We start from the raw sequence: 25,708 nt of genomic DNA, 5'->3' as shown, positions 1-25,708 counted from the left end.
AAGTTTAATCTTGAGGTTTTCAAATCTTTTTTTTTTAAATGTCTCCCATGTTTCCCATTTGCTGATTGATTCATTAGTTGGTCTTAGTAAGATTTGTCAGTTTGGAATAATGAAGGCTGAGACTCATTTCTAAACTCTTCCATAACCATCACCAGAAAAGCAGCCACTGTGTTGTGTGATGTGAGCTAATGCCTCCCAGATAGAGGTAAATAAAGTCACAAGGGCTATTAGAATTCCGGTGGATTGTGGAACTGGTTTTGGATTATCCTTATATTTTCATTCTGATTACTGAGGCAGTTCTGAAAACGCCTACCATTGAAATAGTGGTGTGTCTTTTCCTTGTTTAAGGATTTTACATCATTTTTATGCACTTGAATTCCAAAATCAGAATCTCTCTTTTACCTATCAACCTTTATTGGCTATTGGCTTTTGGCAATGACCTTTCTGTTCAAATGTAGTCCTGTCTCTTTGTTTCTTTAGGGAGTAGAACCTGTCCTTTTTTTGATCTTTCATTTTTTTGATGTGTCCTTTCTGAGAGAAGGCTCTCTGCTGCCTGTTCTGGGTGATAAGTGATATTTTCATCTAATCATTATGGGGTTGGGATGATCATGGTGAAATACTAGGAAGACATATTCTGTTGATGGACTTTTTCTCCCCAAATAATCCCAAATAGATTATTTTCTAGTGAATGATTTATATCTTTCTCGTCACAAAAATGTTCCTTTGATTTCTAGCACGAGGTACAGCAGGATGCAAATGATTCTCAGATAAAATGATGTTGACAGTATTTCCTTAACAATTTATGTAAAACTATGCATAATTTTCATTATCCTAACTTCTGACATTTTTTCTCCATAAATAAAAATAATGCCTGATGTTTAGTTAAAGTAGATCCACCTTTGCTTGATTTTATTAGTCTTGTTCTATCCTATTTCTTTTTAATACACTGTTTAGACTTGCCAACAACTCTTAACTGAGAATCTCTTTTCCTTCCTAGGCTAAGTAATTGTGAGTGGGGGAGGAAGAACATTAAGAGAAATAATCTAAAGACTGTTCAATGTTGTCGAAGCCTAAGGATATTTGTGTGTCCTTCTGATGTACTGAGGCTTTGCCGGTACCACACCATCTTTGGATTACCATAAGGTTATGTAGTAGTACTTAAAAGTACTAGGGCAAACATTTGATTTTTGAGAAAGATCAACAGAACAGTATAGAAATCCAGGTGCATTCATTAGAATACTAGGATCACAAGAGGACTACTCTGGTATACTCTAGTGACCTGAAAAAAAAACTCTAAAATGATAAGAAAGCTAGGGGACAAAGGGGAAAAAAAGGGAAAGATTTATAATTTATTTTGCTTTCATAATTTTTCCAAGTATCTTCAGAAGTAGAAATCTATAGCATTTTTTAAAAATCTACATTAACTATATATGAGCTGAGAGAATGAGAAGGTAAAAAACATGGAGGATAAGTTTCTTTGTACTTATGAAATAGTTCCCTTTCTTAGGATACAAGACAGCAACTGGGAAGCTTCTGAAGCACCATAAAAACAGCTAGAAAGAATGCTTATTTTTGAGGGGATAGTGGACAAATGAGCCCTTGTTGCTAGAGAGACACTGATAAATAATTTATCTGAATCCTGTCAAAAACACTGTAATACCTGTGTTAGGTTCTCTCAGGAAATAGATGAATGGCCGATCTGCTTTAAAAGTAGGAATCCGAGACCTTTTCAATAACAGCAGAGCTGCAGGAAAGAAAGAAGAATCCCATTGCATTTTCTGTGCATTTTTAAGAAAATAACTATTGGTTATGAAGTAAGTTATATACCATTTTTTAAAAGAAATCAAAGCATCCTAATGGCATTTCATTGTTTACTGTTGTGATGGGGGTGCAAATGGGAAAATTAAAAGATGCCATCTAGCCAATCCTGTCTCCTGTTTTGAACACATTCCATGGAATAAATTCCTTATTGAAGGTAACTTTCAGAATGATTTTTATAGGATGGGTATCTCCTCTTCCCCATCATTTTTCAAAAACTTTTTATTTTCTTTAGTGTTCCTTTTTAAAAAGTGCTATACCACACCTGAACTTGGGGGTTATGGAAAGATTCAGAAGTGTGAAGATTCAACTAGGTAAATTTAAGAAAGGTAGATATGGGTGAGCAGTGTGACTGGGTATTCTCTGTTTGAACATACCTGTGGCTCCAGATGCCTTGGTGCCTTCCTCCAAAACTTCAATCTTGGCCTTGTGGATTGCTTCAGAAACATAAAAGCCATCTTGGCCTAACCGCAGAAAATGATAGAAATGTGAATTGCTCATTAACATTTTTCTAACACATTTAGAACACATTCTTTAAAAATGTACTTACAAAATTTATAGTATCCAATGCTGCTTACTGTGTAGCTAGGGAAAGAGTGGAAAATTCTCGTTTTTGTTTTTACTGGAGGCTCAGGTAGCTGTTTGGAAAATTCTTAAGGTTCAATATGTTACCAAACTTTCAAAGCTTTTAATTTGTTAAATATATGTAATCTCTCCCAAAATAATATTCAGAGCACTGCCCCATTTTTTTTTTTGGTGGTTCATTTTCAGAAATGATTTCTAGTTAATACTACAATCCCTCCTTCAGCCAGTATTTCCAAAACTTCAGTGATCATAAGAATCACCCAGCTACGTGTTAAAATGCAGATTCTGTAGCCCAGGAATCATTTTCACCAAGCTTCAGAGATCATTTCCCTTGAGTGTCTTTTTGGACTGCATTTTAAGAGCCACTTTAAAATGACAAAGTCACAGGATTTTATCACAGGCTTTATTGAGGCACAATTCAGAGTAATATGAATGTGTCTAGTGTTGCATGACTGCATTCTGTATACTTAGGTGTATCAGTTATGCAATTAATATGCCTCATGGGCTAGAATCTACAAAGCAGAGCAGTTAGTATAAATGTTCTATGTGCTAAGTTTCACAGATTATAAGTTTAGCAAATAGGACTAAGTGATAATTTAGAGGAATTGGCTGATTTTTGTAAGCTAATCATTAGCCATTTTTAAACAGCTCCAAAGACGAAAGGATACTTGATGACACAGTAAAAAATGAAAGATTTAGAACCAAAAGAAACTTAAGAAATCATTCAGTCCAATCCTTTCATTTTAGAGTGAGCTGTTAACTCATCTGAGATCACACACCTGAAAAGCAGAGTTGAGAATATTCTGATTGAAAGCCCACTCCCATCCCACCCCTCCACTCCACTCAAACATTCCCACCTTTCAGAAAGTGTATGCTAGTCAACTCCAACATGCCACTGGGAGGTATCTGTGGCATGAATGTTAAAATAATCAGTTTGATGAACACATATGTGAGGGAGCTTTGTTTCATCTTAGACTTAACGCTTAAATTGGTTTGTGTTTGTCACGCACATACGGGAGATAGCCCATGAATGCCATGAGAGAATAAAACCAGACCAAGGTAAAGAATATGCGGCATTCCATCCATCTTGTAAGTAAGGTGTGCACAGAATGTTGTGAGTTGGCTATATTCACTGTAAGGAACAGGTATTTTCCAGCATCAGTGAAGGGGACAGGAAGGGCCAGAGGAAGTAAAAATCAATAGAAACATTCACTAGTGTCACTTGTCCTAAAACCAGTGAAGAATTTGATTTATTTTAGCAGTTGGTATTTTTCTGTAGGGTCTTTAAGAAACAAATTTCACTATCATTAATAATTATCCCCTCTTACTAGCTAATTAAGCAAACTGAAATGCAGTGCCAAAGTTACAAAGAGAGCTTTAGGGTTAAAGAATGGTTATTTTATGAGAGTCATGAGAGGGTTTTACTAATTTCCATGACTTCATTACCATATAGGATGGTGTCTGAACATTTTAAATGAATGTTGGTGATATAAGCAGAGATTCACTACAAAACCCCTTATCAGCTAACATGTCTCTGTGTTAGTCTGGGCACCTTGGCAGTGTGAGAAATGGGACCAGTTGATGTGGATGAGTCTGGTTAGATGGTCCAGGCTATTTCAGTATTTTGAAACTGCAACTGAAGAGTTTCATTTAAATGGTTTCTCTCCATCAGACTATAAGAGTGGTCCAATAATTGACATATGTTTGCACAGCCATAAACCAAGGTCCATAGCCTATGCATGCCATGCCCCAGCATCAGCATCTTTTAAATATTATCTCTGGTAAGAGTTGACATTTCAAAAGACCAACATATGTGATAAAAATGAGAATTTGGGAGTCATCTGTGGTTTTGCATTTTTCCTACTGCTTGATCTTATATTACAGATTCTTATTATTTTTTATTGAGTACCTTTTGAAATATTTCACAACTAATGAACCTAGAAGAAGTCAAGCACAAAGGGATTCTCCTGGTCTTTTTCTACTCCCCTGAAGTGTTGACAGCTGCTTAATGCCATTGAGGGGCATACACCCTGTTTTCCCAAAAGTTGTTCTCAAGATTGTTTACAGGTGGCATTCTATAAAAGGATTCCATGATTAATTATATGTGGGAGATACTAAACAGTTTTGCACTCGTGTTTTCAGTAGGGGACTTCTTAGAGCTGCTAATCTGCTAACTTTTATAGTGGATCTCTACGGGACAATTATAATACGTGGTGTTAAACCATGGAACCACCCACACCATTCTCTGTCCCAGATTTACAGGATTAGCATTTTGGGAACATACTGTGGGAAACTGTAGCCCACCATAAACCCCCTTGCTCCTACAATACATTCTGTATACAAAGCAAAGGGGTGATACTCTTCCTACCCTCCTTGCTGGCATACTCTCCACTCTTCTGTAACATCTTCTAGGGTGTTTATCTTCCTTTTTAGACTATTAGCTCCTAGAAAGCGTAAATGATGTCTTAATCATTTTAAATATTTCTTTGCCCAACTTACATTAAGAATACTTGGTACATAAATGTGTTTAGTAAATGCTGGATGAATTAATAATAGACACCCCTTACCACTATACAAATGGCCTTAATGTTCTTTAACCTTGTTAAACTTGTAAGGAAATGCCGATTGGTGTTTGTAGAACCATAAAGGCATGGCATAGGATGGGTCATCTGCAAGTCTCAGCCAAATGATTGTTTCAGTGCTTTGTTGGTGGAGACCATTATTCTTTGTGTGTGGCTGGTCATACTCAAAAGTTTAAAAGGTGTGGCTGGTCATACTTCGTAACATGATGTTGTATAAACATTGTGTCCCTACATTTAATCCTCAGCTTCTCATAAATCAGGATAAACATATCATTTGCTGTTTTGTCTTTACAATTATTATTTTCTGTAGGCAGAGTTAGTGGCTTTTAAAATGTTATTGCCAGAACTTGTTTCTAGTTTATCTTTTTCATCTTGTCACTTAGTTGCTAACACTAAGTGTTGGGGAGAGGAGGAGAGAGAGAGAGAGAGACATAGTACCCGGCCCAGGATAGAGAGAGAGAGTGCTAAGAAGAATCTGAAATGGCCTTTGAAATTAGGCTATGGTTAGTTGCTTTCTCCATTTGTCTCCTCTAGCCCACTCCGCACCTCTTTCTATTGCAATTCTGACCAGACATCTGGTGTGGCATGAGTTAACTTATGTAACTTCCATACTCAACCAAACAACTCTGGTAGTTTGTTCATTTAAGTCATAGTAACAGAGAACTTGTACTTCTTACCGAGCAGAGATTGAAAACTACCTACTTACAAAAGCCAAGAAGAAGACAGTTTCTTCAGAGTTTCAAGTTTGTGCACAAGGAGTATTTTGTGGACTAGGAGGCATGGGTCTATATCAAAGCCTGCTGATCCTAAAGCCAGCGGGATTGCTTAAGAAGAGTACCTTTAGCTGGCATCTTCAGTGTGAGTGAAACGGGAATTACTCTTAAAAGCTGCATAACATCTAGTATCAAGGAGACTGGGGGGAAATTACACTCTGGTTTCAGTTGGGCCTTGAAATAATATTTAATGAGTCCTTCAGGCAGCAAAAAAAATATTTGATGCCAAGAAGGAAGAGATGAGTGACTTGTAAATGGGGAAAGAGAACTTGAGTAAAATGATTCTGGGACCGAAAGGCCAAATGTCTGCTGTGGTTGTTGCAGTTCCATCAATAGCACAAAACTGCTTGGTAATCCCTTGTAAACTGGAAGAAGAGAGGCCAGCATTTTCTGATCACTTACTCTCTGGCAAGGTCTCTGCTGATGCCATACTTTATGTAAATGATTTTGTTTCTACAATTAAGGTGTGTGGTGAGTGGTAGCTACCCCCATTTTAAGAATGAGGAAACTATTTCTTGGAGAGATTTGGTGGCCCTGTCTCTAGAATATTAAGATGAAAGCCAATTTGGGCAGAGAAGTGGTTAGTCTCTTGATTATGTTTAAAGAAGGACATTAAGAAGCAATACTTTGGTTGGCAATCTTTTTCTATAAAGGTCCAGATATTAAATATTTTAGCCACTGCAGGCCATATGGTGTCTGAGATCTCAACTACTCAATTTTGCTGTTGTAGCAGGAAAGCAGCCATAGATGATTTATGAATGAATGAGAGTGGCTGTGTTTTAATTAAACTTTAGAAAAGTAGGTGGTAGGCCATTGTTTGCTGACCCCTGCTTTAGAGGAACAAAACTTCACGAGAGAAAATTACCAGGCTGGCACGTTTTGTCAGTAGGAAATGTGCCATCACTTGGCACATGATAATTGCTTGATAATTATTAAATAAGCCAGATCTGCCTGCCTACCTTTCTGCTGGTTTGAGCAAATATAAGTAGATTTGAATTGCATTTAAAAAAAAAAAAAAAAGGTTTGGTATCAAAAGGTACTTTTAAAACCAAGTTACTTATTAGATCTTGCCAGAGGAGTTTGTGGACCTTGGAAGTCTTCACCAATAGGGGAGCTACATGATGTGTGTTAAGATCAGTCCTGTTTGAGAACACAGGGTTGATGGCACATTAGAATGTACTTTTAGGACATAAAAGGGAGAGCTTTAGGAGTTATGAAGGGACAGTCAGTAAGCCCTAGTGATTCACTGAATATAGTGATGTAGAAGGAAAGGTCAAGAATGGTCTTAAAGTTTTGAACTCTGATTTTCAAAATCACCACCAACAACAGGGATGCCATGACTGAGCTCTGGAGTTGCAAGAAGACACTGGTTACATTTTGCACATTATCAAACATAGAATTCTCTTAAGTTCTTCATCCCTTGCTCTTTCCTTGCCCTCTGATCTTTTCTCTTCAGTATTCCTCCTTTCCCTGAAATGTCAGATTATGCCTGTGTCAGTAAGGAAAGTTTCTGTTTGAGTCATTTGACCAAGTCAACAATATTTACTTGGTATCCCACTGTGTGCCCAGCATCGTTGTGGACACTATGCCCAAACTTGACTATTGCTTTGCTTATCTCTTCGCGTGTTCAGGCAATGAGTACAGAGCTGGTAGATTTTAAACTCTGTATAATAGATTCTCACTCCTGTGTTTTATTTGATAAGTAACTCTGTCAATCTGGTCACATCTAAAGCCCAAACCAAGACTTCTTTTGTGGGTCAAAATCTCAATTTTCCTGTGATTGCTTAAGAAGGAAGATTCTGAGCCAAAATTTAGAAAAGTCCATATTATGATGTTCTAGAATTCAAAATAGTGATTTTCAAGCTCTTCAGGTAAGGGAAATGTCAAGGCCAATGGAAATACCAGCTACAGTATCATCTTTGCACAGATAATTTAATATCCAGAGTAGAAACAAACCTGAGCCTCTCAGTTGGCAATAGTTTAGTTAATGGTGTCTTGAGAGGATTGTAGAACATAGGTTCTGGCATTCACTCCCTGTTTATATTTGATATAAATTCCCTATCATAAGCAAACAGCATGTATTGATTGGTAGTAGCAATTCAACTATGTGCAAAGAAATTCAACATGGTTGGTGGAAAGGAGAACATTTTAAGGCAAGGTTGTAAGAGCCTGGGTAATTTGAAGAAAGGAAATTGGACAGATGAGGGAAGGTTTCAAGACTAGCTTATTAGAAGAGGACAGAGAAGGTATAGGGAAGGAGAGAGGAAAAGGGTGTAGAAACAAAGGGTGCCTGTGAAGCTGATGGAACAGCAGGAGGTCATAATGAAGAATCTATTACTGCAGCAATGCCTTGGGTCCACTCCTAGTCATGATGGTTAGAGGGAGGGTCTCTTTATTGTGTACTGTGGACATTGACCCCATGGTGAAGGTGGTATCTGAAAACCGTGATTAAGGCCTGAAGAAACATCCCTTCCTCACAAGATCTGACCCAAATTTGACTGTTAGTAGAAGCAACACATTTTTATATCAAACAGAGCACCTTTCTTAATCTTTTACATAATGTTGACTCTGATTGTTTACCACTGAAGGCTCTGTGGAAACGAGAATCCCTTAATCAAAGTATTATAAAACTGCCCCAAACACAAGGCTAGAAAGTTTGGAAGAAGAACCATTTTTACCTGAAATTCCTTTTAAGTTAGCTTTGAGTGGATCGAAAAGATCAGTGACTCCCCAAGAATTTAAAATGCTTTTTAAGTTGAATTGATTTTGGATCCTAAACCTGAAAAGCAAAAACAAACCATCAACTTTCAAAATTCTCACTCAATATGCTTTTGTGCACACCACATGAAGTCCGAAGTCCCTAACTTGGAAGTCAGGCTGGCTCCACCAGATTTATTTCCAGCTTCATCTTCCATGGTGCCTTCCCATAAGCCCTAATCTGACCACACAGAGCTCTTCCCCACCTCTGTACTCTTGTTCCTGCTGTTCATTCTAAGTCTTCCCATTGACTTTGATTATCTTTTAGTTATTATCCATTTTTCAGTTGTTACCTCCTCCTCCTTTTCTTCAGCTATTTTGTTACCTTTGGTTCTTAAAGCCCCATTAACACCTTGTTTTGCTCTTATGATATATAGAACATTCTGCTTCCTATTAGCGTCATTTATGATATTGTAAACTACCTGAGAAGAGTGGCTATCCCAATTCATTTTTTAAACACTTTTTTTTTTTTGAGATGGGGGTCTCCCTATGTTGCCAGGCTAGACTCGAACTTCTGGCCTCAAGTGATCCACCTGCCTTAGCTTCCTGAGTAGCTGGGACTACAGGTGTGCCCCACTGTGCCAGGCTCCAATTTGTTATTATTTCTTAATAAGAATTAATATTTAATGAGTGCTTACATTATGCTAGATACTATAAGAGCTTTATGTGGATTATCTCATTTCATCTTCATATAACTATGTTATTATTATCCTCATTTTACAGATGGGAAAATCAAGACTTAAAGAGTTTAAGAAACTTGCCCAAGATGACATAATGAGTATGTGATGGACCTCGATTCAAATCAAGCCTGTGTGTGTGCAGAGTCCATGCTCTAATCACCTACATTTTGCTACCTCCCATCTCGTGTGGCATCTCACTTATAGTAGGTGCAGAAAAGAGGCTGTTGACTAATTGCCTTATTGACAATTAATAGAGTATTTTATTTAATAGAGTGTTTATACTGGATAAAATATATTTTCATATTTGCCGTGTGCAGTTTATGCCTTTGGAGCACAGTAGGAAAAGAATGGAACTTAAAGCCTTGGTTTTCCTAGTAAACCCTTTGAGCATAAAGAATCAGCACACCAATTTTATATTTCCCCAGGAACAAGGCATTTAAAGGTTTACTGTTGAAAAATCCTTTAAAAGAGCTGCTGATATTATTTTTCTTTGAGAATATAAAAGATCAAAATGAAAATTAGATGGTCTTTTTCTATAAATAATACAGAACTTGTAGGAGAGTAAAAATATTGAATAAGACCATTTAATATCAAAGGTCTTCATTGCTATACAAGACAGTGTGACTCATACTTTAACCAAAAATATCATACTTTCTCATAAAGGTATATTTTGAATCTTCAGAATAGTTTCCAAAAAAGAAATATACTTTCTCCAAATATGCTGACATTTCTCAAAAAAATTTTTGGACCATCTCTTATGAAATTTTCTTAAATACTGAAAACACATCCTTTTTGAAACCTCCAGTTGCTGAAACAGTGGTTATGAGCATGAACTTGGGAATCCAATGTCTGAGTTTGAATCCTGGATCAAGTAACTACCTGCATAACTAGTAACCTCCGTGGGAAGTTACTTTACTTCTGTTTGTCTCAGTCCTCATTTGTGAAATGACCATAATTGTAATGCGTGTTTGTAGGGTTGTAAAGATTAAATGAATGAATCCTTGTAAAGTGCTTGGAACAATCCCCAGCACAGCCCATGCACTTACTGTTACCATTGTGATTTTTAAATTATTTTTCAATTATATTGAGAAAGAGTTAATTAAGGGCTATTTGAAACTAAATGTGATTTTTGGTGGGTGATACATTTTTTGTAAACTAAAAACAGCAGTAAAAGTGAGGTATGACTATAAAAGCTTAGAGTGATTGTCTTGTATGGCTATGAAGGCAGATCCAGAAGAAATGCTACAAAAATAACTTGATTAAAAAAATACCCTTTACCAATACCAGACAAGGATATTACAAGAAAGACAAATTACAGACCAATATACCTTATGAATATAGATGCAAAATCTTCAACAAAATATTAGCAAATTGAATCCAACACCATATAAATCTCACCATGACAAAGTGGGATTTATCCCAGGAATGCAAGGTGGGTTCAACATATGAAAACCAATTAATATACTATACCATATTGATAGAATAAAGGACAAAGGCCACACCACCATCTCAATAGATGCAGAAAAAGCATTTGACAAAGTCCAACACCCTTTCATGATTAAAAACAAACAAACAAACATCAAACATACAACAAACTTTGGATAGAAGGTAACTTCCTTAAATTGATGAAGGGCATCTACAAAATCCCCACAGCTAGTATCACACTTTACAGTAAAAGACTGAAAGGTTTCCCCCTAAGATCAGGAACAAGATAAGAATGTCCACTCTGACCCCTTCTATTTCACATGCTACTGGAGGGTGAGTAGGACAATTACATGAGAAAAAGAAATAGAAGGCATCCAGGTTAGAAAGAAAGAAGTAAATCTATCTCTGTTCACAGATGACTTGGTCCTATACATAGAAAACCCTAAAGAATCCACACACACACACAAAAAAAACCTATTAGAGCTAATAAATGAATTCACTGAAGTGCAGCATACAAGTTTAAGATACAAAAATCAATTGTGTTTGTATACACTATAGAACAATCTGAAAATAAGTAAAAATTCAAAGGAGTCAAATACTTAGAATAAATTTAATAAAAGAAGTGCAAGACTTGCATATGGAAAACTACAAAACATTGTTGAAAGAAAGAAAAACTTAAAGGAAAGATATTCTGAGTTCATGGCTCAGAACACTTAATATTGTTAGAAAGTAATACTCGCCAAATTGATCTATAGATTCAACACAATCCCTGTCTAAATCCCTCCTGCCTTTTTGGCAGAAATTGACAAGCTGATCCTAAAATGTATATGAAAATGCAAGGGGCCCAGAATAGCTAAAACACTCTTGAAAAAGAAGAAAGTTGAAAGACTCACACTCCCGATTTCTAAAGTCACTACAAAGCTACAGTAATGAATACTGTGTGGAACTGGCAAACAAACATCTATGACTATAGGATAGAATTGAAAGTCCAGAAATAAACTTACACATTTATGGGCAATTGATTTTGAAAAAGATGCCAAGAAAATTCAGTGGAGGAAAGAAAAATCATTTTAACAAATGATTTTGGGACAAAGGGATAGATACACAAAAAAGAATGAAGTGGAATCCCTACCTCATATGATATACAATGATTAATTCAAAATGGATTAAAGACCTACATATAAGAGCTAAGCCTATAAAGTTCTTAGAAAAAAACATAAACCTAAATTTTTGTGACCCTAACTAGACAATGGTGTCTATTCAAAAGAATATGGCATCAAAAGCACAAGAAACAAAAGGAAACATAGATTAATTGAGCTTCATCCAAATTAACAACTTTTGTGCTTCAAAGGACAGCATTGAGAAGTGAAAAGAAAAACCACAGAATGACAGAAAATATTTACAAATCGTAAATCTGTTAAGGTACTAGTATCCAGAATAAAGAACTATTACAACTCAATAACAAAAAGACAACCAATTTAAATATGGGTAAATCATCTGAAATAGACATTTCTACAAAAAAGACATTTCTCCAAGTACGTGAAAAGATGCTCTACCGCATTAGTCATTAGGGAAATGCAAATGAAGTGCACAATGAGATACTACTTCACACCAACTAGAATGACTAAAATAAAAAGATGGTCATTAAGAAGTGTTGACAAGGATGTGGAGAAACTGGATTCCACACACATTGCTGGTAGGAATGTAAAATGCTGCAGTGACTTGGAAAACAGTCTGGTAGTTCTTCAAAAGGTAAAATGTAGGGTTACCACATGACCTAGTAATTGCATTCTCAGGTGTATATCCAAGATAATTGAAAATATATATACACACAAAAAATGTGCACTTGATTGTTTCTAGTTGCCAACAAGTTAAAACAAGTCAAAATGTGTCTAGGCACCCAAATATCTATAAATTGATGAATAGGTAAACAAAATGTAGTATATCAATACAATGGAATATTATTCAGTCATAAAAAGGAAGATAGTATTGATTCATGCTACTATGAACCTTGAAAATATTATGCAAAGAAGCCAGACACAAAAGGCCACATATAGTATAATTTCACTTACATGAAATTCTGGAATAGGCAAATCTATTGAGAGCAAGTATCAGAGGTTGTTGGGAGGTGGGGAGGGGAGTTGGGAGTGACTGCTAATGGATATGGGGTTTCTTTTTGAGGTGATGAAAAGGTTCTGGAATTAGTAGTGATGGTTACACAACTTTGTGAATATACTAAAAACCTCTGAATTGTGTACTTTAAAAGGGTGAATTTTATAATATGTGAATTATATCTTGATTTTTTAAAAAAGAAACACCCCTAGAAAAGCATAAACCACACACCATGATAATCAGCAGCTCCTGGGAGGAAGGGCAAAACTCTTTTTGAGTATGTGGGATCTGGTGGATTTTAAGAAGATATATATTATGTCTAATATCAAAACGCTGTTCAGCCTTCTATGTTGACCTAATAATCAAATGTTTTATTCATTACATACATATTTGACATTATTAGTCTTTCTTGTGGGACATCACATGATTGTGGTTATAAATAACCCTTAACACATTCTTGGTTTTCTTGATTATTTCTTTAGTATGCTAAGCATCCCTCATGAAGATTAACAGTCCCTATGCACTTTTTTATTTATTTATACATAAAAGGTTACTTTGGAAGCTAGACACCATAATTCATCCAGAATCTACCAGTGCACTGCTTGGTGATGTGTAACCTGAAAGCACATCTCATAGTCACACAATTTTGCATTGCTACCCACAGTGTGCAAAATTTTTTGCTCTTGTTAAACAAAAAATGCCTGCTGATTGTAGAGCAGGTCATACTAAAAGAAGAATGAGTGATTTGAGAGAATGAGAGGTAAATTCCTGCCTAAAAGCTGACTTTGTGTCTTTCATGATCCAAAGCTTATACCTAAATCTAGACCTAAGACAGTTTTTACTTTTTCTGTTTTGTTCCCCAAAGGATTTAAAGCTAGCTTAAAAACAAACAAATAAAAACTTGGTTAGTTTTACTTGTGAAATAACTTAATTTTCCTAAAAACCTCTATCCTTGGACAGCAGTCTTGGTAGTCTTAAGGAGATTTTTTTTAAAAAATTATCAGAATGAGGTTAAGTGCTAACTAATAGTTGTGTTACTAAGATTTCTGCCTTGGCTTGCCTTCCCCGCCTGCCAGCGTTTTTCAGGATCACTGCTTGAGGGTTTGAGACTTCTAAAAGCAGAATCAGGACAGTGGAGAGTTCTCAGTGGAGCTGGGCATTTCCCTGGGGTCTCTTCCAGGGAAGAGCTGCTCCAAGATGAGGCCCACCATCTGTCTCTTAAACCCAAAAAGGTTGTGGCAAATTCCCGCAGCAGCCTCCTTTTCTCTCTACTTTTGACATAGAACGCTGCTCTTCCTTCCCTTGCCAAGTTTCTCTCAAATATAATAGGAAGATTAGGGTTGCTTCTGCTCCCTCCCTGAGAGATCTGTTGAAATATTCAGTCTTTGTGTTTTGGTTTGGGTTCCAAATATTTCGTTTTGAGAGATACACTTTACCTTAGAGTTAAGTGCACCTTTTGCCCTGGGCTATGCCAGATCTCACTTTAGACCTTGGCCCTTAACTTGCTGGGTCTCTCTTTGTATGTTTTCCTTCTAGTGCATAGATTTATTTTTAACTCCTTGAGGGAGTACTGCCGAGGACTTTGCCTTTGCCTACTGGAAGCCCAGGCAGTGGAGAGAGGCCAAGGCAGCTAGTGGCTACTGGACAACATTCCTTGCTTAATGCTGGTCAAAAAATGGTTATAAATGTACTCTGATTTCAAATATATCACAGAAGCTCATCATTTAAAGAAGCCCTAAGAGGAATCTTTTTGTAAAGTTATGAGTTTCGCTAATATATTTTGTTTTGAAAAAGCAAAATAGAATGCTGCCACTTCACTTTTTGATTTGTATTTGTACCTATTGGGTCTTCTTAAAGGAGAGTTCACCTCCATTTAGAAAGAATGAGAACCTTCTGCATAGAGACTTAAAGTGTCATATTTTTATGTCTTAATTTGGCATCTGATCAGAATTTTATCTGTACTTGCTCAGTTACATAAGTCATCTTATCTCTTTGGTTTTGGAAAAATGGCAGTTGTATACTCTTACGATGGGATAAGATTTGGGGAACGTTCCTACAAGGGAACCATGAGCATTTCCTCTCCAAAAACTGGTTGTGGCCTAGGGCTGGATCAGGGGTCCTCGGGGGGCTCCAGTCCAGCCCAGTGAAGGCAGAATATCTTGTCCTGGGAAGACTCTGGGAAGTTAGTTCATTTCAGTCTGTGCCGTGAGCTAGCCAGCGGTGGCTCTGAAATGGACTCAAACTCTAGGGTCACTTCCTCTTGGCCTAACTTCTGGGGGTACACATTAAACAAGTCATCCCAGTGGCTAAGCACAGACCCTAGAGGCAGACCACCTGTGTGCAAATCTACGCTCTTCTGACTGCTGGCTGCACAGCACCTGTGAGGGGGACTCAGCTGCTCACCTGGGCAGGAACACATCCATCCTGGCTCTCCTCAGGCTGGTGGTCCAGAGGTGGATGGTGCTGGCTGTGAGGTGTGGCTCAGTGTGGCTCAGGGGGATGTCTTTGTCACGGGGCACCACCAGGAACAGACTCACTGCACTTCCCAGGTAAGGCAGCTCCAGCACCCCCACCTGATGTCCTGCGGTGTCTTGGAACTGACCTGAGGGTACAGTGGATCAGAGGTCAGCTCTGTCCCACGAGCCAGGAGAACGAACCAGTGCCAGACCCTGAGAGAGGCTGGCTCAGAGGACTGGAAACAATAAAACGGAGCATCCACCCCACCCTCAGGAGGCAGTTTCAGGCCAAAGACTGTTGGGTGATATGGTCGTTTTATAAAAATCCTAGACCTAGAGTCTTTAAGATACCCTCACAGGACCAGAGCCAAAGGCTCTGTAGGGCTGGGTAGGGGGGGATGATGGCACGTGCAGAACCACATAGAGTAGTGCCACCTTATCCTTGGCAGATATGCTCCAAGAACCGCAGTAGAGGCCTGAACCTGTGTATGGTAATGAGCCCTGCATATACTACGTCTTCTCGATCTGATAACCGAGATGGCTACTAAGTGACTAATCAGCATACTGTAGACAGCCTGGAGATGCTGGACAAAGGGATGATTCCTATCTCAGGTGGAACAGAGAAGGACATCAGGAGATTTCACCAGACTATTCAGAAGGGCGTGCAATTTAAAACTTGAGAATTATTTGTGAAATTTTCCATTTAATATTTTCTGATGCGGATAACTGAAACTTCAAAAAGCAAAATCATGGATAAGGGTACAGGGTACTACTGTACCCGGCCTTAAAGGAACAGCCAATTCAATCCGGGCCTATTGTGCCTGCCAGGGTGGCAGTTTGGTCCAAATTCTACTAGTGCAGAAGGAAATGTCAAGCATAAAACTGAGTTTCTCTTCCACATCTGTGTCTTTTCACCGTCCTGTCAGAGCACACTGTCCAACACTCCTCTCTAAAGTCTCCGGGCACCCTAGTCTTTCCTTCCACCATGTGCGCCCAGTCCAGCAGATGGACCCTGCAGAAACACATCCCGATCCCTTAGGAGCAGGGACCTGGCCTCCTCTCTCCTGCCCTCCGGCCCGGGCTTCCTCTCCCTTTAGACAAACCAGCAGGGGCAGAGCTCACCGTAGTTGACCTCGGCCATTTGGTGCATCATGGGGACCTGAAGGACGAGGCCGTGGGCACAGGTGAAAGGCAGGATCTGTGTGTCTGTGGAGGAGAATCTCTTCCGCCAAGTGCCTTGGAAGGACATGGTGCTCACAAGCACAAGCTGAGCAAATGCTGCACCAACTTGCTCCCACGGCCAGCCACCAGGGCCCTCACTGGGGCCCTCACCTGCAAGCAGGAAAGCAAGGGGGCCGTGGGTTAAATGTGCACTGAAACTGAACCGAACCCAGTGCATGTGTGGACAAGGAGTTAAATGCTAAAGTTAAATGCAGAGTTAAAACGTGAAAATGAAGGTCTTTTTGCTTAAGGTGGTTTCTCTTCATCTTACAATATCTTTTCAATTTACTTAAGAATATTTAATTCCCTGTCTCAGCTCCTTGTGCTGTCAAGGACCCAAGGCACCAGGAGCTGCTCTCAACTTTTGGGGACTGTTGAGTGATATGGTCATTTTATAAAAATCCTAGACCTAGATAGAGTCTTTAAGATACCCTCACAGGGCCAGAGTCAGAGGCTCTGTAGGGCTGGATATGAGGGTGACAATGATACCCCCTGCTGGGGGATGAGGGTGTGGAGAGGGAAATGGAAGTGAGAACTCAGAAGTCCTGACACCTGCATGACCACTCAGGGGAGGTGGGGGCAGTGAGGCATCTCTGGAGTTGAGTTGGTAGCATATTTATTAAAATCTGTTAATTGCAAATCGATATGTGTTTATAACCAGCTGTTGCTGAAGACCCTGCTTTTTATTCTTTTCTGAACAGGTTGGGATGCTGCTACTGGTTCTGTTTGGGGCCATTTCCTAGGAATTATTAGACATTCCCTCCCCAGGCAGACCCTTGGAAGGAGTATGTGCTGTGATGGGAGATCCTGCACAATGTCGCCCCCAGTCCCCACCCTGCCCTGCTGCTGAGCTGAATCTCTCACTGAGCCTTTGCTTAGACAACAATATTCAAGGTATGGTCTTTGGAGGGCTGCAGTTAAAATTTCATGCAGTGCCAGAAAGAGGAGAAGGCAGACCACCCCTAAGGGGATAGTTTTTGTCCCAGCTGTTTATTTGTTTAATAAGCACACACTTTATGCTAGGCTCTGTTCTAAGTGCTTTAGCAAATCCTCACCAACACCTCCTAACAGTTCTATTGTTATTCCCTATTTCACAGGTGAGGGAACTGAGGCTCAGAGAAGTTGGGCAAGGTCACATACTTATGAGGGGTGAAGCCACCATCCACCCAGTTAGCCAATGCAATGTGGATTGCATTGAAATAGAACCCCAGCAGCTCCATGGAAAGCTTGGATTTGAACCCAAGCAGCCTGGCTCTGGACTTTGTGCTCTGAGCAACTGAGCCAACTGCCCCTTTTTCTTAGAGGACAATCAGCCTGCATTGGGAGCTGCTTCTCTGGCCTTATGCCCTGGCAGCACAAGGATCTGAGCAGGGAATTAAACATATTTAAGTAAATTGAAAAGACATGGTAAAATATGAGAGCGAGAGAGAGAACTTTACCACAAATGATGTTAATTTTTGCATTTAATTCTGCCATCCTTGTCCATACACTCACCGTTTTCCATTCAGTCACAGTATACATATCACTTCCTATTCTGCTTTTTTTTTTTTTTTTTTGAGGCGAACTCTCACTCTGTTGCCCAAGCTGGAGTGCAGTGACACAGTCTTGGCTCACTGCCACCTCTGCCTCCCGGGTTCAAGTGATTCTCCTGCCTCAGCCTCCCCGAGTAGCTGGGATTTCAGGAACATGACACCATGCCCGGCTAATTTTTTGTTTTTTTAGTAGAGATGGAGTTTCACCATGTTGGCCAGGCTGGTCTCAAACTCCTGACCTCGTGATCTGCCTGCCTTGGCCTCCCAATCCTATTCTGCTTTTTAATCAACACTGGGTCTTGAATGTTCTCCACATTGCTGTGAAACTTTTGAAATGATCAAGGATGCTGGAGCCAGACTACCTGGGTTAGAATTCTGGCCTGTGGACCCTGGGCAGGAGGCTGAGCTTTCTGTGCCTCAGTTTCTCCAATTATAGAATGGGGAGAGTAATAGCGCCTACCCCTTAGGATTATTGTGAGGGTGAACTGAGATAATCAACTTGGAGCAGTGCTAACTAAATAAACTAAACACTCGGTAAGCGTTCATTATTTTAATTATCTTTTGTAATAATTACAACTGCATAACATGCAGGTGCTGTGCTACACTGATTCACCCCTCATTGCAGGGCAGCGAGGCTGTTTGTAAGTCTCTTTATTCAATAACGCTGAGCTAAACATCTTATTGTGTGTAACTTTTTCTTAAATTATTTCCTTAATCTACATTCCCAGGAAACCCTTTTTTTGGCTCCTATTGCATTTTGCTGTCACAGGTAGTTTATTATAGATGACAGCAGAGCTCAGTGGGCGAACAGTTGCATGGGACAAAGCCTGTGGGGTCCTCTGAGTTGGGAGGCTCTGAAGAGCACACTTCTTTGTTCTTGTGTGTTCTTGTGGCTCATGTGTGTGTATATGTGTGCCCATGTGTATATTTGTGTGGGGGAGGGTCAGAGCAGGAAAAGTGGCAGAAAGGGACTCAGTGTCCCCTTGTCATTCAAGGGTAGGATCTCCTAAGAGGACAAACTTCTGCTAAAATTGAAGATGGCCTGAGCACCATGGCCTCTGACAAGTGATGGGTGAGACTCTTTCTCTGCAGCCCTCTGACTTAGCCTTATTGAAATGGACAGTTTTCTTTTACCTGCAGTCTGTCTGGAAGCCCCTTCGCTAGTCTGGATGGCGGTGCTGTTGGGCTCACCGAGGTCGGCTGGTTCCAGGCTGCTGTTGGCCCACCAGGAGACCTGCTCCACAAAGCAGGGGGACAGCGGTGTTCCCACTTGCACAAAAAGGCTGCAGGCCAGCTCCATCTCGGCGCCTTGGCTGGAGGTGGGTATTGTGGCATAAACAGCATGCAAGAAATCTTTCACCCTTTGGTCTGTGAAAAACAAGTTGGGATAAGTTGACAATGGTGAGTGTGAGTAAGGAGTTAGCACAACCTCCAGCGCACATTGTATTGAGATGGAACCCCAGCAACTCCACCCTTGCTCATAAAATTCATCTACCACACAAAGCCAGTTTGAAAAAGTCATAGCTAATGTGCTCAGGAATCAGCCTGGATCCACCAATTAAAAGTTGGGAAGAAACCATGCTAGAATCTGAAAGAAATCAGGCTGCAATGAAGTCAAATAGAAAAATACTACCAACATCCTGTAGATGAATAGAGGTTGTTCTTCCTTAATTTCCTGCCTTAGGAAGGTTGATGTGTGCTGGAGTAGATTTTCTAGGGCTGGGAAAACAGCAGATCCACCATGCAGGGTGATGGGGTTTCAAACACAACATCAGGAGATTTATGTGCAATGTCACAGTGACAATGATGGTAGGTGGCCAGGATGTTGTACTGTCAATATGTCTTGTTCAGGGCTTTAAATCCATTCCCACAACTGCGTGTCATGAGCCTGAGTAACATTTGGATTCAGCCTTGTGTAGAACTATGCTTTCAATTTGAGAAATACAGAGGAAAGGTAAGAACTCCTCCCATCCCCCCTTTCCCTAAGACCCAGCAGACAGCTTGTGTTTTTAATGTCAGTGAGAGGCTGCAAGAATGTCAAGGAAATAATAAGCATTTGAGAGAGTCGATAGCTTCCACCTTCATGGATGGCAGCTGGACTTCTATTTATTTACTGTTTATACAGGAGATTGCGTCCTTCTCTCCATGATCAATAGTGGATTTTGTTTTCATGTTATTATTCACAAGCTGCAGCTTCCATCCTCCCCCAGGCATCCCTTAGGCTGGAACGAGGGCTCTTGCCTGCTGGTGAGTCCAGACACAGTTGCATACCCCAAGCTTCACATTCCTGACACATGCAAGCTGAGTGTTTCCAGAAGTGAAGCCCCCTTGCTTAGGCTACTTCTACTCCCTTTTAGGCACAGCCCTGCAGTTATCTACAAACCCTCCCTGTGAGACAAAATGCTGGGTATCTTTTCCTCCACTACCTGGCTCCAGCTGGTTTTCACTGGGCTGAAACTCTCACTCAGTTGGGGTCTGTCCCCTCTGACACCCTTCATGTTGCAGAAGCCAAGCCAGGAGGCAGCAGCAGACCCCCGAGTTTCCTGGCTAATGTTCTCTGGAGGCACAGGAACCCAGAGTCTACCCTTGCCAGGGCCCCTAGCCACGAGGCTGCAGAGGACATTAGTAGGCAGACATCACTTGTCCACAATATGTTCACTACCAAAGCTGCTTCTGAGAATCCACAATTGCAAAAGATTGACTCAGAATCTTTATCTCATGAATCAGCCTAACTTAAGTGCTTGTATTTGAGTGTAGTAAGAAAAAAAATGGATAAAAACATACTTATAATCAGATTTTACTCTATCGAGGAAGGTCACATGTATTTCTAAGATCACATTCCTAGGAATATTGACTGTCTGCAGAGAAGAACTGAAACACTTCCCTGGTCCATAGTGTGATGTGACCTGAGGAATGGTCACAGAGCTCTCCTCTCCATCTTTCCACCCTCTCTGGGCCAGGGGACCACATTCTTTTAGTCAGAAATATTACAATAGCAGAGTAAGTTGACTTGAAGTGAATTTTTGTGTGAAATCTTTTCCTGCCCTAGCCTAGTTTGTCCATGCATATTTGCACACAGGAAGAACATTTTTAGACCCACCAGAATATGCAATGACAGGGTGAAAAATGCTGGAGGTTAACTGTGTTTATAGACATTGTGCTAAACACTCAACACTCCTGATCACACTGAATGCTTTTGACAGTCCTGTGAATTGAGGGCTATTATTATCGCTATTTTATAGATGAGAGAGCAGAGGCCCAGACAGATTAATAAAGGTGCTCAGTGTCACCCAGGTATAGGTGGTGGGGCCTTACTGCCCTGCCCACCCCCAGGGTGAGGAATGGGTGGGCTGGGACGACCCTGCCTAGGACAGCTTCATTCCACTTGGAATGAACGTGAGGCCACAGAGCTCATAGCCTCTTTTTTTTTTTTTTCTGTCTTTGCTGAATTCCTAGCTACTAGTCTAGGAAGGAAAAAGTATGTGCGTGAGTGTCTGTTTTAGCTGGAGCTGGTAGATTGGTTCTGAGGTCAAGCATTGAGCTGAGGCACTGAGCAGAGGCAGAGGTGAAGCTGACCTGGCATTCGAAAGACTCATGCTGCTGCCAGCAGAGCTGCTCTAAAATACATAATCCATAGAAATAAGCTAGCAGATCTGGCACTGGCTAGAAGTCACAGATTTATAAAAGCAGGTTGGTCAAAAGCATGGGCTCTGAAGCCAGGCAGCCTGGGCTTGAGTCCCAACTCTGCCGCTTATTGACTCTGTGACCTTCAGCAAGTTGCTTCAACTCTCCGTGCCTATTTGCCCATCTCTAAAATTAGGATGATAATAAAATTATCCTCAACAGAGCTGTTGTGACAATTAATTCAATTAATGTTTGTAAGTGCCTCCAGCGCTGCCTGGCACCTGGGAAAGCACGATGCTAGGGCGTGTCAAATGAAACTGAAACATTGCCACGAAACCTGTTAGGTTAAAAGGAAACCTTAAAATTCAAGGGTCACTACTATTCCAAAGTCTGAATGCCTTCTGTCACAGACCTGTCCAGTGATCACTATTCCCCACTTGCACGCCATAGGGAGCTGAGCTCCCTATCTCCCAGATAGCCTGAGTAGCAGAGTGAGCTGGAGAGAGTGAGTGTGAGCGTGAGCAGGAGGGTGAGCTGGAGAGAGTGAGTGTGAGCAGCAGGGTGAGCTGGAGACAGTGTGAGCAGGAGGGTGAGCTGGAGAGAGTGAGTGTGACTGTGAGCAGCAGGGTGAGCTGGAGATAGTGTGAGCAGGAGGGTGAGCTGGAGAGTGAGTGTGAGTGTGAGCAGGAGGGTGAGCTGGAGAGTGAGTGTGAGTGTGAGCAGGAGGGTGAGCTGGAGAGAGTGAGTGTGAGTGTGAGCAGCAGGGTGAGCTGGAGAGAGTGAATGTGAGCACGAGGGTGAGCTGGAGAGAGTGAGTGTGAGTGTGAGCAGGAGGGTGAGCTGGAGAGAGTGAGTGTGAGTGTGAGCACGAGGGTGAGCTGGAGAGAGTGTGAGTGTGAGCAGGAGGGTGAGCTGGAGAGAGTGTGAGTATGAGCAGGAGGGTGAGCTGGAGAGAGTGAGTGTGAGTGTGAGCAGGAGAGTGAACTGGAGAGTGTGAGTGTGAGGAGGGTGAGCTGGAGAGTGAGTGTGAGTATGAGCAGGAGGGTGAGCTGGAGAGAGTGTGAGTGTGAGCAGGAGGGTGAGCTGGAGAGAGTGTGAGTGTGAGCAGGAGGGTGAGCTGGAGAGAGTGAGTGTGAGTGTGAGCAGGAGAGTGAACTGGAGAGTGTGAGTGTGAGGAGGGTGAGCTGGAGAGTGAGTGTGAGTATGAGCAGGAGGGTGAGCTGGAGAGAGTGTGAGTGTGAGCAGGAGGGTGAGCTGGAGAGAGTGTGAGTGTGAGCAGGAGGGTGAGCTGGAGAGAGTGAGTGTGAGTGTGAGCACGAGGGTGAGCTGGAGAGAGTGTGAGTGTGAGCAGGAGGGTGAGCTGGAGAGAGTGAGTGTGAGTGTGAGCAGGAGAGTGAACTGGAGAGTGTGAGTGTGAGCAGGAGGGTGAGCTGGAGAGTGAGTGTGAGTGTGAGCAGGAGGGTGAGCTGGAGAGAGTGAGTGTATGAGCAGGAGGGTGAGCTGGAGAGAGTGAGTGTGAGTGTGAGCAGGAGGGTGAGCTGGAGTGAGAGTGTGAGCAGGAGGGTGAGCTGGAGAGAGTGAGTGTGAGTGTGAGCAGGAGGGTGAACTGGAGAGTGTGAGTGTGAGCAGGAGGGTGAGCTGGAGAGAGTGAGTGTGAGTGTGAGCAGGAGGGTGAGCTGGAGTGAGTGTGAGTGTGAGCAGGAGGGTGAGCTGGAGAGAGTGAGTGTGAGTGTGAGCAGGAGGGTGAGCTGGAGTGAGTGTGACTGTGAGCAGCAGGGTGAGCTGGAGAGAGTGAGTGTGAGTGTGAGCAGGAGGGTGAGCTGGAGAGAGTGAGTGTGAGTGTGAGCAGGAGGGTGAGCTGGAGAGAGTGTGAGTGTGAGCAGGAGGGTGAGCTGGAGAGAGTGAGTGTGAGTGTGAGTGTGAGCAGGAGGGTGAGCTGGAGTGAGTGAGTGTGAGTGTGAGTGTGAGCAGGAGGGTGAGCTGGAGAGAGTGTGAGTGTGAGCAGGAGGGTGAGCTGCAGAGAGTGAGTGTGAGTGTGAGCACGAGGGTGAGCTGGAGAGAGTGAGTGTGAGTGTGAGTGTGAGCAGGAGGGTGAGCTGGAGAGAATGAGTGTGAGTGTGAGCAGGAGGGTGAGCTGGAGAGAGTGAGTGTGAGTGTGAGCAGGAGGGTGAGCTGGAGAGAGTGAGTGTGAGTGTGAGCAGGAGGGTGAGCTGGAGAGAGTGAGTGTGAGTGTGAGTGTGAGCAGGAGGGTGAGCTGGAGAGAGTGTGAGTGTGAGCAGGAGGGTGAGCTGGAGAGAGTGAGTGTGAGTGTGAGCAGGAGGGTGAGCTGGAGAGAGTGAGTGTGAGTGTGAGTGTGAGCAGGAGGGTGAGCTGGAGAGAATGAGTGTGAGTGTGAGCAGGAGGGTGAGCTGGAGAGAGTGAGTGTGAGTGTGAGCAGGAGGGTGAGCTGGAGAGAGTGAGTGTGAGTGTGAGCAGGAGGGTGAGTTGGAGAGAGTGTGAGTGTGAGCAGGAGGGTGAGCTGGAGAGAGTGTGAGTGTGAGCAGGAGGGTGAGCTGGAGAGAGTGTGTGTGAGCAGGAGGGTGAGCTGGAGAGAGTGTGAGTGTGAGCAGGAGGGTGAGCTGGAGAGTGAGTGTGAGTTTGACAGGAGGGTAAGCTGGAGAGAGTGAGTGTGAGTGTGAGCAGGAGGGTGAGCTGGAGAGAGTGAGTGTGAGTGTGAGCAGGAGGGTGAGCTGGAGAGTGAGTGTGAGTGTGAGCAGGAGGGTGAGCTGGAGAGCGTGAGTGTGAGCAGAAGGGTGAGTGAGTGTGCATGTGGGCAGGCCTCTTACCATGGACAGTGTACCCCAGGGCATCTGCCAGCTGCTGGCCAGTGCTCCCTTCTGCTCCAAACTGCAGGATCTCCAAGGGGAGGGACACACCAGCAGGAGAGATGACGAAGTTCGTCTCGTTTCTACACGCGGCCACACTCTGGTAGAGGCGAAGTGCAAATTCGGTCTTCAGCAATGTCATTCCTTCACGGAGGTGGCCATTTGCTTGGAGGAAGCAAGAGTGAAGGAGGAAGAGGGTGACCAGGAAAGGTGGCATGGAGGCTGGGAGGGTTTCTGCAATTCAGAGGGAAGAGATGCAGGGTAGGCTGGAAACTGGTGATGAAAGAGGACTGTATCCCACAGAGGACTGGGACCCCCAGCTCTCTTTTTAGGGGCTGGGGACGGCTGAGGGAGACATGCATTGAGCTGTCTTGGTTACCCACCCTGAGGCCCACCCGCCTGGGCTGCAGAGCTGCACCCTCTTGTTTCAGCATTAGAAATACTCACTGTGGTCCTTTGGAAGCCAAACTGTGGGTCTGAAGATCTGCTTCGGCCACTTACTGGATGTGTGACTTTGGCAAAGCCCTGGTCAGATCAGAAGCAAAGCATTGTGTTGGGAAAAGAATAGTAAGAGGTAATCCTACTCATTGTTCTTGGTATTTAGCCAGCTTATAGCTGTGCCGTGTCTATCAGGAATAATAATAAATAATTATCTACTATGTTAAAAAGGACTTTGTACATTTGCAATTAATCGTCCCAACAATGTCACTAGTATCTGTTATTACATTTCATCTATAAAGGGATGATTGAACCTTTGAGGCTCAGTGACTCATTTATATGGGGAAAGAAACAGGGCTGTGACTCAAATCCTGCTCTTCTATGGTAGTATATACAATTTTGAGAATACCAATGTGCATTAAAATGTTGATACGTGAACTAATTGTACCTCGAATATCAGAATTCTTGAGATGCCAATTTGTCTCTAAAAAAGAATATTTTCACAAAGATAGTTCCTACCACAGAAATGTACTCTTCCAAGGAAGAGAGATCATTAGCTAGAAAATAATGCAAGAAGAAAAAGGCAAAGCAAAAAAATGTTTTCGATGACCATGCCACACATCCAGCCAGCAGCAATTTTTGCTAAGTTATCTAACTGTGGTATCATACCAGACTGATGTAAGAAGAGGTCCAGAGTCACTTCCTGGATTACCCTGCAGCTCACATTCACACTCACTTCTCCAGCTCATCCTGCTGTAGAAGTTTGCAAGCAAGGCCACTGAGCATGATGGTGCCTATTTTAGGTAAAGGTCCAAGATAGAAAACATCCTCTTTTTTCCAA

General features: G+C 41.9%; 2 protein-coding genes across 3 annotated transcripts in view; one reads left to right on the top strand and one right to left on the bottom strand.

The window, feature by feature from the left end:
- INTS6 (integrator complex subunit 6) overlaps positions 1 to 25,708 on the top strand; it is a 122,754-nt gene that overhangs the window by 91,142 nt on the left and 5,904 nt on the right. Inside the window, exons 19-22 of one of the 2 annotated variants that reach the window (XR_003724324.2) lie at positions 9,239 to 9,398; positions 17,111 to 17,303; positions 19,082 to 19,260; positions 24,458 to 25,097. The gene's annotated coding sequence lies outside the window, so the exon portion shown is untranslated. Of the gene's footprint in view, positions 1 to 9,238; positions 9,399 to 17,110; positions 17,304 to 19,081; positions 19,261 to 24,457; positions 25,098 to 25,708 lie in introns of those variants that run through there. The other variant, XR_003724325.2, reaches the window with a different exon arrangement.
- Positions 1,554 to 24,657, bottom strand: SERPINE3 (serpin family E member 3). The gene is given in 7 exon segments (XM_028837558.2): positions 1,554 to 1,744; positions 2,196 to 2,282; positions 8,437 to 8,537; positions 15,136 to 15,334; positions 16,311 to 16,520; positions 19,076 to 19,309; positions 24,391 to 24,657. Coding segments are annotated over 7 exon segments (1,278 nt in total). The 5' UTR covers positions 24,647 to 24,657.

This window comes from Macaca mulatta, chromosome 17 (genome assembly GCF_049350105.2).
Source record: "Macaca mulatta isolate MMU2019108-1 chromosome 17, T2T-MMU8v2.0, whole genome shotgun sequence".
Classification (NCBI taxonomy): Eukaryota; Metazoa; Chordata; class Mammalia; order Primates; family Cercopithecidae; genus Macaca; species Macaca mulatta.
Note: the sequence above shows the minus strand (reverse complement) of the source record. Positions and strands in the feature narration are given on the sequence as shown.